At 37.3% G+C, this 16,626-nt stretch overlaps 2 protein-coding genes across 2 annotated transcripts; one reads left to right on the top strand and one right to left on the bottom strand.

Annotated features, from left to right (window-relative positions):
* Positions 1-10,126: 10,126 nt before the first annotated feature.
* Positions 10,127-11,185, bottom strand: LOC108019022 (RNA polymerase-associated protein Rtf1). Its single transcript, XM_017086635.4, has one exon. The coding sequence runs from the start codon at positions 11,044-11,046 to the stop codon at positions 10,249-10,251; it is 798 nt and encodes a 265-aa protein (XP_016942124.4). The 5' UTR covers positions 11,047-11,185; the 3' UTR covers positions 10,127-10,248.
* Positions 11,186-11,766: 581 nt separating this feature from the next.
* On the top strand, positions 11,767-12,832 carry LOC108018869 (nucleolar and coiled-body phosphoprotein 1-like). The gene is made up of 3 exons (XM_036819919.3): positions 11,767-11,892; positions 11,951-12,423; positions 12,485-12,832. Exons 2-3 carry the CDS (start codon positions 12,040-12,042, stop codon positions 12,680-12,682), a joined length of 582 nt encoding a protein of 193 aa, XP_036675814.2. The 5' UTR covers positions 11,767-11,892; positions 11,951-12,039; the 3' UTR covers positions 12,683-12,832.
* The last annotated feature ends 3,794 nt before the right edge of the window (positions 12,833-16,626 follow it).

Here is a 16,626-nt window from a genome sequence, read left to right as displayed (position 1 = left end):
TAATTATTTTAGTTTACTAAATTATATAAGTAAGTTTTAGTACATTACATTTAAAAATAAATAGTTAACAAATTAAAAAAAAACTTTCTTACTTTTTTAAAAACTTAAGTAAAGGAAGGAAAAAAGTCTTAAATTTATTGCACTTATTATTTGGATCCTATTTATCAGTAGAGGGTATACAAAGTAAAAATACTGCATTACTAAGTAGTTTAGTCACACTAATAATGTGACCGCAGTTTTACAAGAACATAGGTAGGGACTTGGAACCTAGCGAAGCTTTTCCTCTGTGTTTTTGTGCGATGAGAGTGAAAAGTTGAAATGCAAATGCAGAAATGAAAATTAAATACAGAAAGCTAAGTACTTTTATCACTGCAGTTCACCACCTCAGTTTTGCAAAATTAAATTCGCAAATTGGCCAAAAATGTTACATCTTTTTAAAGTCAAAGTGGGGGAGAAAAAATGTGTTCAAATAATTTTGTATTAAATGTTTTCTTTAATGTTTACTCCTTTAATTCCATTGAAATTATTAGTTTTCAAATTTAGTATTTAAATTAAATAAATTGTACATTTTTGAGTTCATTAGATTTGGTGTTCTTGTTGGCTTTTGTGAAATATTTCCAGGTGATAAACAAAAATGCAAAATACTTTGCAAATATCTTCGGAACTCAATTAGAATCTTAAATTCTTTGGCATGCTGCTGGGAAAGGGATAAGCAATTTTGATTTTGAAATTTCCTTTCATATTTTGTGAAATTCCTGAAAAGTTTGTTTTGCTCAAATGATTTAATTTCCAGCTAAACCATTTCTTTTCATATTTTTCCCAAGCTTGTTAAATATTTTCGTATGCCAAGGAAATTTAGTCGATTAAACTTTGGTAAAAACAATGCTTGTGGTTCAGCTTGTGCTTTTCCTTGATCGAAGCTTTTCTTTTTAGCAATACCACAATTTTCAATTTTTCTAAAGCACGTTTAAGTGCATTCAAAAAATATTATTTGCTTTCGAAAAAAATGGTATTGGGGATTGGTTAAGCTTACATTGAAAATGTAATAGCTTAATTTAATATTCAATTCAGTTTTTAGTTTTTTCCACAGCCAACTGCTTTTTGTTCTTTGACCTTTGGCTTGTTCATATCGTTTTTCCCTGGCCACAAAAAAGAATGGGGGCGTGGCCTTGGCCGGTGCCAAAAATATCCGGTAAAATTACTTGCCAAACTGCCAAAAGACTTGACAATCGGCCCCAAAAGTGGGTCTTGCAGACTCTTTACGATTGTCCAGTGAGTTGCGTAAATCCGGGCAATAGAAAGGGATGTCTGCTTGGAAAGAGAGGGCACGAATCGGAATGAGGGAGATGGAGACACAACCGTGTGTTATTTGTTTCGCCCAGGACGAAGATAAAATTAAATTTACACAAAATGGGGAAAAGTGTAACTTTCTTGTCTCCTTCTTTTTTTGACGACGAAAGTTTTGTTTGTTTTCGCGATTTTTTCCGTGCGTGTTTGCTCGGTTATTGGCTTTCCTAGCCCCACGGGTTTCACTTTTTTTGTGGTAGCAGAAGATATTTAAGGACATTTTCCTTTCACCTTTTGGACCAAAACGCAAAAATCCTCTGGCACAAAACGACAGATTTAAATGCCTCTGAAGACATGAAGGCCTATAAAATATTAAAATTGATTTAAATATTCTAAAAAGGGAAAAAGTTTTTAAAAAGGAAATAGTATCAAATACTCTATGTTATACTCATTAAATAAAAATCAATATTTTCAATATTACTTGATTTTAAATAAATAAAAAAAATGTTCAATTGGCGAAAATATTTCATGGGCTGGTGCTTAATTGCTTGCAAGGCTAAGAACTATTTTAATATTTATTATACCTTTGCCTGCAATTTTGTAGCCAGTAAAACTTAAGTTATTTTGCCCAACATTTCTGAGTAATCCAAATATCCACCATTAAAATCTGAAATGCAGAATATTTGTCTTTATTATATTTCCCGGCCATCATCTGGTTGTCATTCCGTCTTATTTCGCTCCCTTCGATTCGCATAGCCAAAGAACACCCCCCATTTTGTTTTGCTTGTCATTTGGGCTTTTATTATTATTACCGTGCTCCGAAAAACCCCCCTCGAACAACAAAGGCTCGTATAATGGGATTTATTTTACGGCCAACAGGTAAGAAATTTTCCTTCTCCCTTTGGCGTCCTGCTAATTTCGTCCTGCTTTTACTATTTCAGCCAGCAAAATGGTGGGGAAAATAAGGGAAAACTGAACCACCGCCGTCCATATGTTCCAAAGCAATATTTTTTAATGCCCCGCCTGGAGGCGTAAAAAAAAGCACGAGAGGACACCCAAAGACAATTAAAATTTATTCAACGTTCTTCGAGAAGGAAATGTCCGAAAAGTAAGGGAAAATATAAACATAAATATGTAATAAGCAGGGAATTCGGACGAAAATCGGGGGCGGCGGACAGCTGTCGGCATTATGCGACTTACATTAGCGTGTTAATGCAATTAAAAAGTCGGCTCAGGGCGACAGGATACCCGAATAAGAAATAATAGGTTGCCAGGACAATGAATCTTCGGACGAGAAGAAAAAAAAAATTAAATTAAAAATGCTTTCACTTTCGCAGCAGCCTCAAAAGGAAACAATAGGATGGAGACCTTCTCGTTTTGCGACTTAAGCCAACTTAAAGTTAGTGGAATGCATGATCTAGATATGAGATATTCCAGTGTTGGAATTAAATTGTACTTATTTACGTCTTGATTTGGCTAAACTAACTAATTGAAAAACCGCAAAGAAAATTAGAATTTTTAACTGAAATCTGAATCCCATTTACAGCCCTACAATATCAGTGTTTTTGAAAAAAAGGTCAGAATCAGGATAAGACATTCCTCGCTGACCCCCAAGTATAATTTCTTATTAGAGTAATTTTTTTTTATAAAATGTAATATTATGTATCTTACTCAGGAAATAAAATTCTTTTTAAATATAAGGGCTTACAAATATAAATATTTTGTATTGTTTCTAGTGCCTTTTGAGTTGTTGCTCTGGGTTTTAAATAGTTTAAAAACCTTTTCGCATTCATGCGACAAATGTGATGAGAGTCCGGGACCTGTGAACCGCCATCCCCTTGACCCTGTCATTTATTTAAAGCTGCTCTGGGGTCACCGGGCCCCCCTCGATCCCCTTGGCCCCCTTGGCCCCCTTTTACAGAAAGGAGACCGTTGGCCCAGCTCACTCATAAATCATTTTCGTGCCGCGCGCTGCCGCAGAATGACACACGACTGGCGCCCACGCCCATGCCCACCGCCCACCATCTCACCCCCTCGGGCCCCACGAAACCCCCCGCCCCCTCCCTCTGCAGGTGGCATATGATCCCCCCTTCTCCGCCCCTGCCCTACAAGAAGTTTGTTTGTTCTCATTGTTGGGTTTGTTTGCAGTTTTCGGGGTCACAAATTGTTTTCGAGCTTGCCGGGGTTCCAACAAATTGGAAAGTGTGTTCCACAAGTAGCACGTGCCACGCCCCCCCATCGGTCCCAACGCCCCTGGACTGTCCGCGGCCATTTAATAATAATAATAAAGACGAAGGGCCGGACAAGAAGGGAGAATTTGCCGAGGAACAAAACTTTCTCGGGGACGCGTTTTCATTATTTAAATAAAAAATTCAAATTAAATAAGATTAATTTCAGTGTGGCAGCAGGCAGAGCAGAGCTCTTTACATAATTCCACTCAACGCCACTTGAAGATGACTAATGACAGATTGTTCAGTCATCGTGGGTTCTATACTGAGAAAAACGGGCAAAAAATAGGTATTTTGATTTCCAGATTATTTTACAAAGTTGTAGGTTTATGTTGTAAATAATTTTTAAAGTGGTGCGAATAAACTATGCACATAGTGCATAAAACGTTTTTAAAAGCTATTGAAATTAAAGATATTTAAATTTTATTTACGAAACAATATATATATATTCTAAAAATAAATTGTCTGATATTTCAATAAGATAGCAATTTTTTCAAGTACAGAGTGACGGTAAGGTGTTTAACAATGGGGTGGTTCAGCCACCCACAAATATGTCACATTTGTCTAGCCAACAAATACTTCATCAAAGTTCCGCAGGAAAACACTTGAGGCTCCTGCGGTGATTTTTCTAAGCTGTCAACTGCAACTGGTCCTTGGAACTGGACATGGCCAGGATATCATCATCATCAGCGGCAGCGGCCAACCAGCAGAGATACTAATTGTCATCCATAAGCCTCAGGCACTGGGTAGTCCCCAAAATCGTTGGCGGAAACTCAGGAGGAAAACCAGGGAAAAGCCATTTCAATATAGGCCGAAAATTGGAAACATTAAAGAACCAACCATTTCTTTAACTAAAAATGTTAAATATAATTATCCAATAAAAATTATTTAATTCATTTATAGAATTGTAGTTGAAGAGGGTAAAAACTATTATCCAACTTGAAAATAAAACATACATTTAAAGTTGTTTAATAAATAGAAAAATGTATTATAAATTCAAAAACTGAGATCAAATTTTTTTTGTAGCTCAGGGCTCAACAGATTTTTAGATTTAGGATTAAACTACCATTTATCTTTTAACAACATTTCTTTGTATACAAATGCTGGATATGTAAAATTAATTTAGTTTAAAAATTTGTTTTACGTAGTGTGATAGTACTTCCGAAAAAAATAATCTGCAATATCAAATCTGCTTTAATTGATTACTGCAAATAACGTGACCAAATAAAATACTTTAAAATTAAAATTGAACGAATGTACAAATAGCCATTAGCGAAATGCAAAATACAATCATTTTTTCGGACTGAGATTGCATTTTTTGTATGGCTAAGATCTCAATAGATTTTTAGATTTAGGAATGAATCACCATTTTTCTGTTAACAACATTTCTTTGTATACAAATGCTGGGCATGTAACATTAATTTAATTTTAAAATTTGATTTATGTAGTGTGATAGTATTTCCGAGAAAAATAATCTGCAATATCAAATCTGCTTTAATTGATTACTGCAAATAACGTGCTCAAATAAAATACTTTAAAATTAAAATTGAACGAATATACAAATAGCCATTAGCGAAATGCAAAATACAATCTTTTTTTCGGACTGAGATTGCATTTTTTGTATGGCTAAGATCTCAATAGATTCTTAGATTTAGGAATAAACCACCATTTTTCTGTTAACAACATTTCTTTGTATACAAATGCTGGGCATGTAAAATTAATTTAATTTTAAAATTTGATTTATGTAGTGTGATAGTACTTCCGAAAAAAATAATCTGCAATATCAAATCTGCTTTAATTGATTACTGCAAATAACGTGCTCAAATAATATACTTTAAAATTAAAATTGAACGAATATACAAATAGCCATTAGCGAAGTGCAAAATACAATCATTTTTTCGGACTGAGATTGCATTTTTTTTATGGCTAAGATCTCAATAGATTTTTAGATTTAGGAATAAACTACCATTTTTCTGTTAACAACATTTCTTTGTATACAAATGCTGGGCATGTAAAATTAATTTAATTTTAAAATTTGATTTATGTAGTGTGATAGTATTTCCGAGAAAAATAATCTGCAATATCAAATCTGCTTTAATTGATTACTGCAAATAACGTGCTCAAATAAAATACTTTAAAATTAAAATTGAACGAATATACAAATAGCCATTAGCAAAATGCAAAATACAATCATTTTTTGGACATGAAAGGGTAGCAAAAAAAAAAGAAGTACTGCAAAATTGTGTGCACACATGGGCGAAATAGATGTGCCGTAACATATGCAATAGACGTAGAACTCCTGTGATTGATTGCCAAATCCCATCGCCAGTGTGTGAAAATGCGAAAAATATTGCCAGAAATCAAATTGTCAACGCATCGCAATGAAACAGAGGGGATTTTCCACTAAAATGCAAAGCAATTAGCAGCCGGCGGGTGAGAATACGGGAAACGGAAGACGATTTCTTTCCCTTTGAGTTTTAGTGAAAAGCTGTATTTTTTTCCAACACTTTCGTCCCCTTGGGTGGCGCCACCTGGCGGACACCCCCCGCACTGCTGGACCCGCTAATGAACAACAAACTTAAGGGTTTTCCGGAGGGAAAAACGTAACGAGAAATGGCAACAAAATATCGTCAATAAGGCAAAAGAAATTACAGAAATTAAATGAAATGCAATTAACCAGCTAAATGGGCGAAGCCCTCGAGGAAGGGAAATGCGAGAAAATTGGGTGGGAAAATGAAAAATTGTGCGGGCAAGCAGGGGGGATCTTTCGCCAAGTAGAAAGAATCCGATTTGTAAACTTAGAATCAGGAATCACGCTTCTGTAAGGTAATTAGCAAATACAAAATTACGGGACGCACAATAAAAAATATTTTTTTACCAAAAAAATATATCAAAAATTAAATTTAAAAAAAATTAACAAATGTTCTTTGATATGAAAATTCTGTTTAGGGTGTTTTACTTGATTTCATAAATATATTTGAACACATATTCAAAGAGTTTCCATATTAAATATATTTTTGATGGACTTTTTGGATAATTATTTTCTAATAAAAATATTGTAAGTGTAATTTTTATTATTTAAAAATATTTCGTGTCCAAATACCCTTTTTAGTCAATGAATTTAGGTAATATGTTGAATTTATACAATGCTAACAGTTCGGACATGTATAGTAAGTTTCAGAAATATTTTTTTTTCAGTGCACTGGTGTGGGTTGTCTCCACAGGACCTGCCTTCGATTGGAGGGCATTGCCGGCGGGCTCATCCTTGATTCCTTGGCCATGCAAATGAGTTGGATTTATGCATCCCAGTTGCCCCCCCTTGGAGCTGCAACTTGCTACCTCCTTCCGGGCATTTTCGATGCACATCGATTGATTTCGCATCAACGCAAAATGCGAAACGGATTATTAAACTTGCCACTGGCCAGGTGTGTACCGAGCTGCAGAGCCACTGGGAAAAGATGCGAGAAGCTGGAGGAAAATGGGGAAAAGCGGTCGGGAAAAGCGGTCGGTGAAAAGCGGGAAGGAAAGTAGTGGATGACAATTTTGCAGCTGCTGCAATTTTCGATAAATTCTTTGCTCAAAAGATGCGCTGGGTAAATGGGAAAAGGGCGGAGCGGGCGGAATGGGATGCAGCAGATATTTCATTCATTTCCATAATTTTAATAAAATTGAAGAAAAATATTCAAGGCAGTGCCGCAGAAGCAGCGGCGCCAGCGGACGACGGCGAAATGAAAAGCGGAAAATGTGAAAACGCAAAATATGCGGCTATGTAATAGCGACCACGTCACAGGCACAGTGGGCCCAAGGTCATTGAAAAGTGGAGTTATTGTTCTGGTAATATTTAAATAAAAAAAATATGGAGGAATGTAAGTAGTAATACAAGATAATAAATCGTGGCTAATAAATACAAAGGAGTTTTTAAATAAAATAAACAATTTAGAGGAATGTTTAATAGTAATTCAAGAAATAAATCATGGCTACTTAAAAATTTGTTTATTATTTTTGTAAAAATTTCTTAAAGGTCCACAGAAATATATTTCAAAAAAATTATATTTAATCTTAAAAAATCCTTTATAGTGCTGAATTATTTTTCTAAGTTATCCCCACTCCTCGATTCACTGTGCTTGATTGCTGCTGCTGGCATTTTCATCGTCTTCATTCCAATTCGGTTTTCTCAAGTTTATTTTTCTTTTGTACCTGGCCCGTTTGGTTTTGTTTTTTTCTATTTTTATGCAATACATGTGCTGCTATTTACCCCTGGTAGACGACGCCCCTGCCCTATCTGAGCCACATACATACAACCATACAAATATATATATATATATTTTCCCATGTGGGGCGATGGGGACCATGTCAAGCAAATGACATAATTCAGTTGCTGGCAAAGTTTTTGACTGATGCCATGACAAGCGAGCCCCCTTTTCCCCTTTGCCATCTCCGCCCATGACTTCTTGGCCAAAAGTTCAACGTTGGATTCTGATGCTCGCTGATTGCCGACCATCTTGCCGAACCACTCATTCCCATTCCCTTTTATAAACACTCAACGAAAACTGTGGAGCTCAAATTGCACAAATATTAGCTGGGTATTATTGGACTTTGGAGACAATTTATTGAAAAAATATAAATGCAATTATTTTAAACCTAAGTGTAATTTTATTATATTTAATTTGAACGAAATTCAAATTTTTTAACAACTTAAACTCTTTTAAAAAATATATATCAAGAGTCATTAAAATTAATATTTTAAAGTAAAGATTTATCGAAATAATTTATTTTTATTTTAGGTAATATTTCGAATTTTCGTAGTGCATTTATTTTTGAAAGAAGAACGAAGCCAAGGAGCAGGAGCCAAAGGATATGTCACCAGGTGGAAGTGCGCATTTAATCCAACCAAAAGTCCCAACATCAACAGCCAAACTGTTTCAGAAAACAGAAGAAAACAAAAAAATAAAAAAAAGAACCGAGTCAAGTCAAGGACTCAAAGTCGAGGGGTTAATACCAAACATGTGCCGCCTCTAAACAATGAAAATGACTTTTCACCGAGAGGGAAAATTGTACAAAAAATGCAAGGGCAAATTAAAATGTTCAAAAGTTTTCCAGGACATTTTTAGGACGGGGTGAGCTATTTGCCCCTTTTCTTCATGGCAAATTTACGAGGTTCCCCGTAAAGCCACTTGAAAGCATCTCTCGCTCATAACTCATGATGTTTTTCGGCCCCTCCTTGGCCCTAAATCTTTTTTATTTTTATTTTTCTTCTTTTTTTTTATTTGTTGCCTTCCATTGGGCTTTTAATTACGCCCAAGCCCCTGCAACATCAGAATGGCCCGAAATTAATTTAGCCAAATCATGGGGAATCAACAGGAGTAGGCCCAAAAAAAATAAAATGTAAAAAGGACATGTGCGTGACGAAGGGGGAAAAGGGGGCAGATGGGCAGAGCCAAATAATAGAATAGAATGAAATGGAATGGAGGTGGAAGAGGTACATGCAAACACAAGGGTTAAGCAGCGCCAGCCTCCCACATGTGTGGGCGTGGCCCCCCTTTTTTATATTTATGGATACTACGTGTTGTAGTGGGCGTGTTATGGCCATATCCCACCTTCTATTTCGTTGCCGGTTTTTAGGGCCAAAGCGACAACATAAAACAGTCGTAAAATTTATTAAGTGACATTTTTGTGTATGTAAAATAAAGCAGCCAGAAAAAAACTGGGCATAATCATAAAGAAAACCAACAGAAAAATATAATAATAAAACAACGTAAACACGAGAAAAACATTTGCTGGACAAACGTTAATTACGCAACAACAACGTACCAAAAAAAAGAAGAAAATATGGGAAAATCCCAGAAAAGTTTTCCCACCTAATTTCCCTTGGAATTTTAGCAATCAATTAAATATTAATTAATTGGCTTGTTGTCTTCTCTCCTTTTTGGCCAAGTTAACTTGCTAATTTTACATTTCCTAATTGCTCATCAGTCGCTTGATTGTGGCCCCTCCCCCACGTTTTTTTGGAAAACCCCCCTTTTTTTGCGGGGTGCTCGCTCATTTAGCTGGTTAATTGCATTTCATTTAATTTCCGTAATTTCTTTTGCCCTATTGACGATATTTTGTTGGCATTTCTCGTCGCGTTGGCCCCGAAGTTTCTTGTTCATTAGCGTACTAAAGTTGCTTCCAAATCTGCGGGGGCTGGCCACCAGGTGGCGCCACCCAAGGGGACAACAGATATTGAAGGGGTCCAATTTCCCTCGGACCATCTTTCCATCTCCACTTTTGCCCTTTCACTGCTCATTGCACAGCATTTTAGTGCCCCCATTTTGACTCCCTGCTTTAACATTGTATTTTTTAAAGCATTTTATTTCTTGGTTTGATGCGGTACTAAAAGTTTCCTCGAACCTTTCACTTGAAATCTTTATACAACCCAACAAAAATGTTTTTAAAACTGATTAGTTATACGAAAGAACTTACACAGATTCAAACACCAAAAAAATCCCATTTTATTTATCCTCCCGGCCTCCTCATACGTCAAAGTTGCTATCTAAGTAAAGGCCCCACCGTGGGCGCCACAAAAATTGTTCAATAGTCAGCTATACATGGGCAAAGTTTATTATTATCATATCCACAAATTAAAAACCAATTGCAATAACCTTGTATATTTCTAAGCCAGTAAATGTGATTTGGTAGTGTTAAGGTGTGAAATTGTTGGCTAATTATCGTTCGGTTCAGATTTTGGTAATGTTTAGTTAGCTTCTCCAGTATTTTTCTCCCCCTCGAGATCTAGGACTAAGGAACTCGTTTTCATCCTGTAGGTTAGACCCCTGGGGGGATTTTCGGGCGGTGGCATGGGCGGCGGTTGTGGAATCAAAGGCAGCGGATGCTTCAAGCGCCAAGGATAGACGCTGCCATGGCGCTCCATGATGCCACGTTTCTGCGGCGGCTTAAAGGCAAAGGAGAAGGTTCTTTGGATAAGGGACAATGGCTTGGCCTCGCACTGCAAGGCGTTATATAACTCGATCTTCTTGCGCGTTATCATGTGGGTGGTGGGTGGACTGATGGCCTGATTGATGCATATATCTCGCCACAGCTCGAACTCCTCGTTGGTAAAGGCCAGGTTCGAGACATCGATAATCTCGTGGAGCATCACCAGATCCTCGTAGCGCAGTCGCAACGCCACATTCGTGGGTACCTCGCCGACCTTGTAGCCAAAGTCCAGCTCCCCGAGGCCCAGAACCTCGGCAATCCGATGGTCGGGCAGCTCCTCCTGCCCATTGATATTCACCCGGACAAAGCATCCGGTAACGGCCTGCTCGAAGGCGGGACGAACCAGGAGCAGGCCGATTCGATGGCGACTCAGACGCAGCTGTTCCAGCTGATCGCGACTGACCACCGGGAGGTCGGGAGTGGGCGGCTTCTCGTGACCCTCCACCCAGGACTCGTCCTCGTCGTCGATCCGCAGGGGAGAGGAGCGCAGGTGGCGGAGTTCACGGACTATTTCCGCCGCGGGACGACGAGTCCGCCGGAATGGCTGGCCGGACATTCAAATGGCTTCTTTCACTGTTGTTTCACCGCCAAACGATGGGCTATACATTTAAATAATTTTTCGGTGACTTTTTGGGTTTGCTTGGACCAAAATTGAATGGTGACAACTGGATCGGTGAGACAGGACAAACGGTTTCAGAAAATTCATAAATGAAAATTATTTTCTAGACTACTGTTGTGAGTTTACAAATTGTTATTTTTTTCAAAAATAATAAATTAAATGTGTTTACTCATTAACTTCTTAAAAAAAACTTGCCAAACAATTCATAGCCAGAATCCAAGGCAATGCAAACTTAAAACTAAGCATAACGTTAGTCATGAGCCTCGACTATCAGATACCCGTTACCCAACTATAGCTGCCATAAGAACGATCAAAAAATTGTAAGGAAACTTCGGCTTGCCGAAGTTAGCTTCCTTTCTTGTTATTCTTCTACCCAATCAAAAATTCAATTCTTAAGACAATTGGACTAAAACATTCAATCGGGCTGATTAGCACCAGCAACACCAGAAACCCCCTTGCGAAGATCCCATTGGAATCAAACTCTTTTCGGATATCTACCCTCGGTCAGCAATAATCCTTGAAGTCACTAAAAACCATCCATCAAGTTATCAAACCAGGCAGAAGATTAGGAAAAGTCACTTAAGGGATTACTTTGGAGAATCGTAACAGATATAATAAGTGTACCCAGACTTGCTAAGGGATTATCAACTCGCAGTAATCTGGCAACACTGATTCTGGCAAATCCTAATGGTGTGCGTCCACACTAAGTGTCTGTCAAATATCAGTCAAGATATTGAATGTTAAAATTACTTTATCGCAACGTGAAATTGGTTCCCACTGAAAGTAAGCGCATTAAAACTTGTATAATACCTAATTAACCTATTTGGGGTGTTGGATCAAGGTGCTAAGTGGTTTTCAGCAGCGGTAAGGATCACCGAGACGACGTTTTAAAAAAAATCAGCCAGCAAAAACTTTGCACACGTGAACAATATGGCCGATATGCCCGACCTCGATGTCTCCTTCAACCAGAAGGGGGAAAACGACGCACCAATGGAAGCCGGGTTTCCAATAATGACCATAGCCACCGAGTCCGAGAAGCCCGGAACTGCAGCTCCCGAGATGGCGACTACCTCCGGCGACTCCTTCAACCAAAAGGGGGGAAACAGCGCATCAATGGACTCGGGGATTCCAATCATGCCCGTAGCCACCGGGTCCGAGAAGCCCGGAATTGCAGCTCTCGAGTCGGCGACTACCTCCGGCAAGGGTGAAAAGCCGGAGATCGAGGCGGAACCGCCTTCGAACACCTATGTTGAGGGCCTGGAGAAGGACTCGAAGGACGGGGTATGCCCCAAGAAAATCGACGCAGATCAGCAGGTTAGTGTTACGCCTGTCATTAAAACAATGCAACTCTGACGACCAGGTGTCCTCCGAACAGGGACTGTCGGCGGTGGGCCGTGAGCTGAAGGAAGAAGCTTCACCCGAAGCTCTTCGCAAATCCGAGGAGGAACAGAAACAGTCTAAAGCAAATTCCTTGCTAAAGCGCGATTCCCAGGATACGGTAGATGATACGTTCGCTCCACAGGCTAAGAAACCAAAGCTTTTCAAAACACAAGACGTGGACCAGGAGATCTAAAACTATTCTCCAAACCAGGTCATTACGTCACTACGCGGCTCCTGCTTACCCTGCCAAAGATGTAGCTCGCTCTCAAACTTAAACTATGCCTACTACTCACGTTACGTTACAAAAACACTACAATGCGGACAATTCTAAATTTAATTTCATTTAATTAGATATTTGTCTTTAATCCAAATAAACATACATCCAAACAAACCAATTAAATAACTAATGATTGCTCGGAACAACTAATTGATAGTTTGCATAGATGATAAACCACATATACCAGGATAATTCAGGGTACCCTTCAAAATGTTTTTATTTCAAATATTCAATTCGCTTATTATTATAAAAAAAAAACAAGAGAGAAAGCTTTAGTCGATGTTAGACGGAAAAGCTTAAAATCCCACCTATTTGATTAAAACTATTTCCCTTTAATTCCTTTCAATATTTATACCCTTGCAGAGGGTATGATGATTTCAGTCAGATATTTGCAATGAAGGAGACGTTTCCGACTCCAAAAAGTATACTTATTCTTGATCAGCGTCAATTGACGAGTCGATCTAGCCATGTCCGTCCGTCCGTTTCTACGCAAACTAGTCTAAGCTTTTAAGGTATCGGGATGAAACTTTCCGAAAAGTCTTATTTCTAAGTCGTCCAAAACCAAAAACGTTTAAAGTGATGAGGATCGATAGCAATTGAAGCAAGATGTTCAAACCTGTCGGTGTTTTAGGTGTATGCCTTGATTTGGCTAAATTACGACTGAAAAACCACTAAAAAAATGAGATTTTTTGACCAAAATCTGAATCCCAAAAAAACCAAGCTACCCCCTTACAAAAAATGAAAAAATTTGTCAAAAAATAAATCTTCCTTACAATGATGGGGATCGATAGCAATTGAAGCAAGCTGCTCAAAACTGTCGGTCTTTTAGCTGTACGCCTGGCTTTGGCTAAACTACGACTAAAAAACCACTAAAAAATGAATATTTTTGACCAAGATCTGAATCCCGAAAAAAACCGAGCTACCCCCTTACAAAAAATGAAAAAATTTGTCAAAAAATAAATCTTCCTTAAAATGATGGGGATCGATAGCAATTAAAGAAGGCTGCTCAAAACTGTCGGTCTTTTAGCTGTACGCCTTGATTTGGCTAAACTACGACTAAAAAACCACTAAAAAATGAATATTTTTGACCAAGATCTGAATCCCAAAAAACCGAGCTACCCCCTTACAAAAAATGAAAAAATTTGTCAAAAAATAAATCTTTTTTAAAGTGATGGGGATCGATAGCAATTGAAGCAAGCTGCTCAAATCTGTTGGTCTTTTAGCTGTACGCCTTGATTTGGCTAAACTACGACTGAAAAACCACTGAAAAATTAGCATTCTTGACCAAGATCTGAATCCCAAAAAAAACCGAGCTACCCCCTTACAAAAAATGAAAAAATTTGTAAAAAAATAAATCTTTCTTAAAATGATGGGAATCGAAAGCAATTGAAGCAAGCTTCTCAAAACTGTCGGTCTTTTAGCTGTACGCCTGGATTTGGCTAAACTACGACTGAAAAACCACTAAAAAATGACTATTTTTGACCAAAATCTGAATCCCAAAAATAACCGATGTACCCCCTTAGAAAAAACGATAAAATGGGTCAAAAAATAAATGTTCCTGAAAGTGATAGTAATCGATAGCATTTTTAGCAAGCTGCTCAAAACAGTCTATCTTTTAGATGTGCGCCTTGATTTGGCTATCCTACGACTGAAAAACCACTAAAAAATGACTATTTTGACCAAAATCTGAATCGCAAAAATAACCGATGTACCCCCTTAGAAAAAATGAGAAAATGGGTCAAAAAATAAATGTTCCTCAAAGTGATAGGAATCGATAGCATTTTTAGCAAGCTGCTCAAAACAGTCGTTCTTTTAGATGTGCGCCTTGATTTGGCTAAACTACGACTGAAAAACCACTAAAAAATGACTATTTTTGACCAAAATCTGAATCCCAAAAATAACCGATGTACCCCCTTAGAAAAAACGATAAAATGGGTCAAAAAATAAATGTTCCTCAAAGTGTTTGGAATCGATAGCATTTTTAGCAAGCTGCTCAAAACAGTCGTTCTTTTAGATGTGCGCCTTGATTTGGCTAAACTACGACTGAAAAACCACTAAAAAATGACTATTTTTGACCAAAATCTGAATCCCAAAAATAACCGATGTACGCCCTTAGAAAAAATGAGAAAATGGGTCAAAAAATAAATGTTCCTCAAAGTGTTTGGAATCGATAGCATTTTTAGCAAGCTGCTCAAAACAGTCTTTCTTTTAGATGTGCGCCTTGATTTGGCTAAACTACGACTGAAAAACCACTAAAAATGACTATTTTTGACCAAAATCTGAATCCCAAAAATAACCCTTAGAAAAAATGAGAAAATGGGTCAAAAAATAAATGTTCCTCAAAGTGTTTGGAATCGATAGCATTTTTAGCAAGCTGCTCAAAACAGTCTTTCTTTTAGATGTGCGCCTTGATTTGGCTAAACTACGACTGAAAAACCACTAAAAAATGACTATTTTTGACCAAAATCTGAATCCCAAAAATAACCCTTAGAAAAAATGAGAAAATGGGTCAAAAAATAAATGTTCCTCAAAGTGTTTGGAATCGATAGCATTTTTAGCAAGCTGCTCAAAACAGTCTTTCTTTTAGATGTGCGCCTTGATTTGGCTAAACTACGACTGAAAAACCACTAAAAAATGACTATTTTTGACCAAAATCTGAATCCCAAAAATAACCCTTAGAAAAAATGAGAAAATGGGTCAAAAAATAAATGTTCCTAAAAGTGATAGGAATCGATAGCATTTTTAGCAAGCTGCTCAAAACAGTCGTTCTTTTAGATGTGCGCCTTGATTTGGCTAAACTACGACTGAAAAACCACTAAAAAATGACTATTTTTGACCAAAATCTGAATCGCAAAAATAACCGATGTACCCCCTTAGAAAAAATGAGAAAATGGGTCAAAAAATAAATGTTCCTCAAAGTGTTTGGAATCGATAGCATTTTTAGCAAGCTGCTCAAAACAGTCGTTCTTTTAGATGTGCGCCTTGATTTGGCTAAACTACGACTGAAAAACCACTAAAAAATGACTATTTTTGACCAAAATCTGAATCCCAAAAATAACCGATGTACGCCCTTAGAAAAAATGAGAAAATGGGTCAAAAAATAAATGTTCCTCAAAGTGTTTGGAATCGATAGCATTTTTAGCAAGCTGCTCAAAACAGTCTTTCTTTTAGATGTGCGCCTTGATTTGGCTAAACTACGACTGAAAAACCACTAAAAATGACTATTTTTGACCAAAATCTGAATCCCAAAAATAACCCTTAGAAAAAATGAGAAAATGGGTCAAAAAATAAATGTTCCTCAAAGTGTTTGGAATCGATAGCATTTTTAGCAAGCTGCTCAAAACAGTCTTTCTTTTAGATGTGCGCCTTGATTTGGCTAAACTACGACTGAAAAACCACTAAAAAATGACTATTTTTGACCAAAATCTGAATCCCAAAAATAACCCTTAGAAAAAATGATAAAATGGGTCAAAAAATAAATGTTCCTGAAAGTGATAGGAATCGATAGCATTTTTAGCAAGCTGCTCAAAACAGTCTTTCTTTTAGATGTGCGCCTTGATTTGGCTAAACTACGACTAAAAAACCACTAAAAAATGACTATTTTTGACCAAAATCTGAATCCCAAAAATAACCCTTAGAAAAAATGAGAAAATGGGTCAAAAAATAAATGTTCCTAAAAGTGATAGGAATCGATAGCATTTTTAGCAAGCTGCTCAAAACAGTCGTTCTTTTAGATGTGCGCCTTGATTTGGCTAAACTACGACTGAAAAACCACTAAAAAATGACTATTTTTGACCAAAATCTGAATCGCAAAAATAACCGATGTACCCCCTTAGAAAAAATGAGAAAATGGGTCAAAA

This window comes from Drosophila suzukii, chromosome X, assembly GCF_043229965.1.
Source record: "Drosophila suzukii chromosome X, CBGP_Dsuzu_IsoJpt1.0, whole genome shotgun sequence".
In the NCBI taxonomy this organism is placed as follows: Eukaryota; Metazoa; Arthropoda; class Insecta; order Diptera; family Drosophilidae; genus Drosophila; species Drosophila suzukii.
Note: the sequence above shows the minus strand (reverse complement) of the source record. Positions and strands in the feature narration are given on the sequence as shown.

Bases quoted from the DNA above. Each gene is read 5' to 3' on its own strand.
- LOC108019022 (XM_017086635.4), bottom strand. From the start codon at position 11,046: ATGTCCGGCCAGCCATTCCGGCGGACTCGTCGTCCCGCGGCGGAAATA.
- LOC108018869 (XM_036819919.3), top strand. From the start codon at position 12,040: ATGGCCGATATGCCCGACCTCGATGTCTCCTTCAACCAGAAGGGGGAA. The intron at 12,424-12,484 runs GTTAGTGTTACG...TCCTCCGAACAG, and splicing joins AAATCGACGCAGATCAGCAG to GGACTGTCGGCGGTGGGCCG.